This window comes from Trypanosoma grayi, assembly GCF_000691245.1.
Source record: "Trypanosoma grayi strain ANR4 Tgr_1807_V1, whole genome shotgun sequence".
Taxonomy (NCBI): Eukaryota; Euglenozoa; class Kinetoplastea; order Trypanosomatida; family Trypanosomatidae; genus Trypanosoma; species Trypanosoma grayi.
The window spans coordinates 1-2,041 of record NW_008827425.1 but is presented as its reverse complement, the minus strand read 5'-3'; the positions used below and the strand labels follow the sequence as shown (position 1 = coordinate 2,041).

General features: G+C 55.5%; 1 protein-coding gene across 1 annotated transcript; it reads left to right on the top strand.

Moving 5' to 3' along the window:
- Positions 1-1,319: 1,319 nt before the first annotated feature.
- On the top strand, positions 1,320-1,859 carry DQ04_18071000 (hypothetical protein; the record flags this gene model as incomplete). The annotated part of the gene is made up of 1 exon (XM_009317664.1): positions 1,320-1,859. One exon carries the CDS (start codon positions 1,320-1,322, stop codon positions 1,857-1,859), a length of 540 nt encoding a protein of 179 aa, XP_009315939.1.
- Positions 1,860-2,041: the final 182 nt, after the last annotated feature.

Below are 2,041 nucleotides of genomic sequence, written 5' to 3'. Positions count from 1 at the left end.
CATTGGGCTGGCGGACGCGTGCGGCTCCACAGTAAGTGCACGACCCCGCACCACCGCATGTTCCGTGTCCTCAAGTATCCGTGCTTGTGTGTGTGTGTTGTGGGGAAATGCATTTGCTCCCGCAGCGGGATTAAGGAGAGATGCCTGCAAAGAAGTTTCCGCTGCTGCGGGGACGGCTCGTATGGTGAATTCACCCCCGTTGTTTTTGTTTCTTGTTTTCTCTCCGCTGCGCCATCGCAGTGACGGGAGGGAGCACTGACGCCACTTGGGCTTTGTGGTGGGGTGCTTTCCAAAGGTGAAAATTGTTTTAATTCTTGGTTGTTTGGGTTTGGGGGTGTTGGGGGTTTGCTGTTCGCTGTCCGTGAACTGTTTCTCCTGCTGGGGGATACTCTTTTCATCTCTGTGTGTGCGGTGCGTCCTTCGCTCTGCCCCTCCCACCGTGTCTGCGCCACTCACACCGGGACACACATAAAGCGACGTGAGCGCCAGCAGTACAATTGCGTCCACGTGCGCTGCTGCTGCCTCGTTGTTCCCTCTTTGTTTGGGGCCTTGTGTGCTTGGACTCCAGCGGAGTGTGTGCGCCTCTTCCGCCGTCCAGTTCTCTTTTCTCTAATGGGTTTCTTTTAATCATGGTTGATGCCGCCTGTGTTGTGCCTGCTGCTCCCTTCCGCTCCGTGTGTGTGTGTGTTGGGGCTGCCTGCTGTGCATCGTTTCTCTTTTCTCCTCCCTGCAGACCCCAGCTGCTCAAGGGATATAAACGAAAATGGCACGCAATGTGGTCTGTGTGTTAGCCCTCGCACTGTGGTGCTGCACAGCGATTTGCGTTACGGCCAAGGAGAAGGCGTTGTGTGTTGACACAGAGGAAGCGGAACGTGAGAATTGCAAAGAAAAAAGTGTTGTTCTGGCCGATGATTCTGAGCTGGAGCCGTAGCCAGCGCGTGGGTCAGAGACGAAAGTGGAAAAGAAAGGTGAGGTGGCAGAAGAGAGCGAAGACGAAAGGAAAGGCAATGATGATGTTATTCAAGAATGTGAGAACAATCAGCCACTTCGGATAAAAAGTGCCTTCCTTCCGGGCTCTCGATGGGCAGCGAGGGGACTCCGAAACCGGCAGTGAGCAGCTCACCCACAGGCTCACGTGGTCCCCATTAGTTGTCCACAAAAGGAGCCCTTGGACCTTGCGGATGTAGACGCTGCACTTCGGTGTACTGATGGGAAGGAGGTGCAAAAGTCAACTCTTAAGGCGAAAACTTGTCTGGAGAAAGTTAACTCACAGGAGATTACAGAAGATGTCCCAAACGTAACTCACGAAAGGAGCGTGGATGCGTTACCTGAGCGAGTTTCTCAACTCAGCACAGCACCACAACAGAAGGGGGCTGGCGGTTCGCCTGGGACGTTGGGCATGTCACCAGCAGGCCACGGGCACGGATTCGATGCCGGCAGGCCCGGGATCCAGGAATCCAAACAGCGTCGCGGCTCCACCGCCAGCGGGTTCCCCTGCAAAGACGGATCAGGCTGCCAGCGGACCCAGCTCTGATAAATCTGCACTTGCTTCATCCCCAGCTGCGGTGGGAGCTCAACAGAGCCCACCAGATGGTGGTGGCAACGCTCAAACAGAATCCTCATCGAACAAGGCAGCGGTCACTCTAAAGGAGACCACTCCTATTGAAGAAGAAATTAAGAAAGAGGAGCCTGATGCCACCCAAGTCTCGTCTACTACAACAAACCCCGAGGCTTCTGCTGCCGGAGACAAACAGCCCGAAGCGGATGCCTGCACGACCTCCAAGACAGACGCGACCACCGCCACGATGGCCGCTGCCCCTCTGCTGGTTGCAGCCCTGGCCAGCATTTCTGTGCTCTGAGTGGTGTGGTGACAAAACAAGCAGGACCTCCTAATTTGTAATTGTTTGCGACTCTTGTGGTCACTGGAGCCCACATGTTGGGTTTTTTTTGTTTTCCTTCCTTTATTGCTGCCCCATTGCGGGCTCGGCGCCTCCTCCTCCGTCTTCGAAGGGTGTGTGCGCTGGGGTGTTGGACGCCGCAC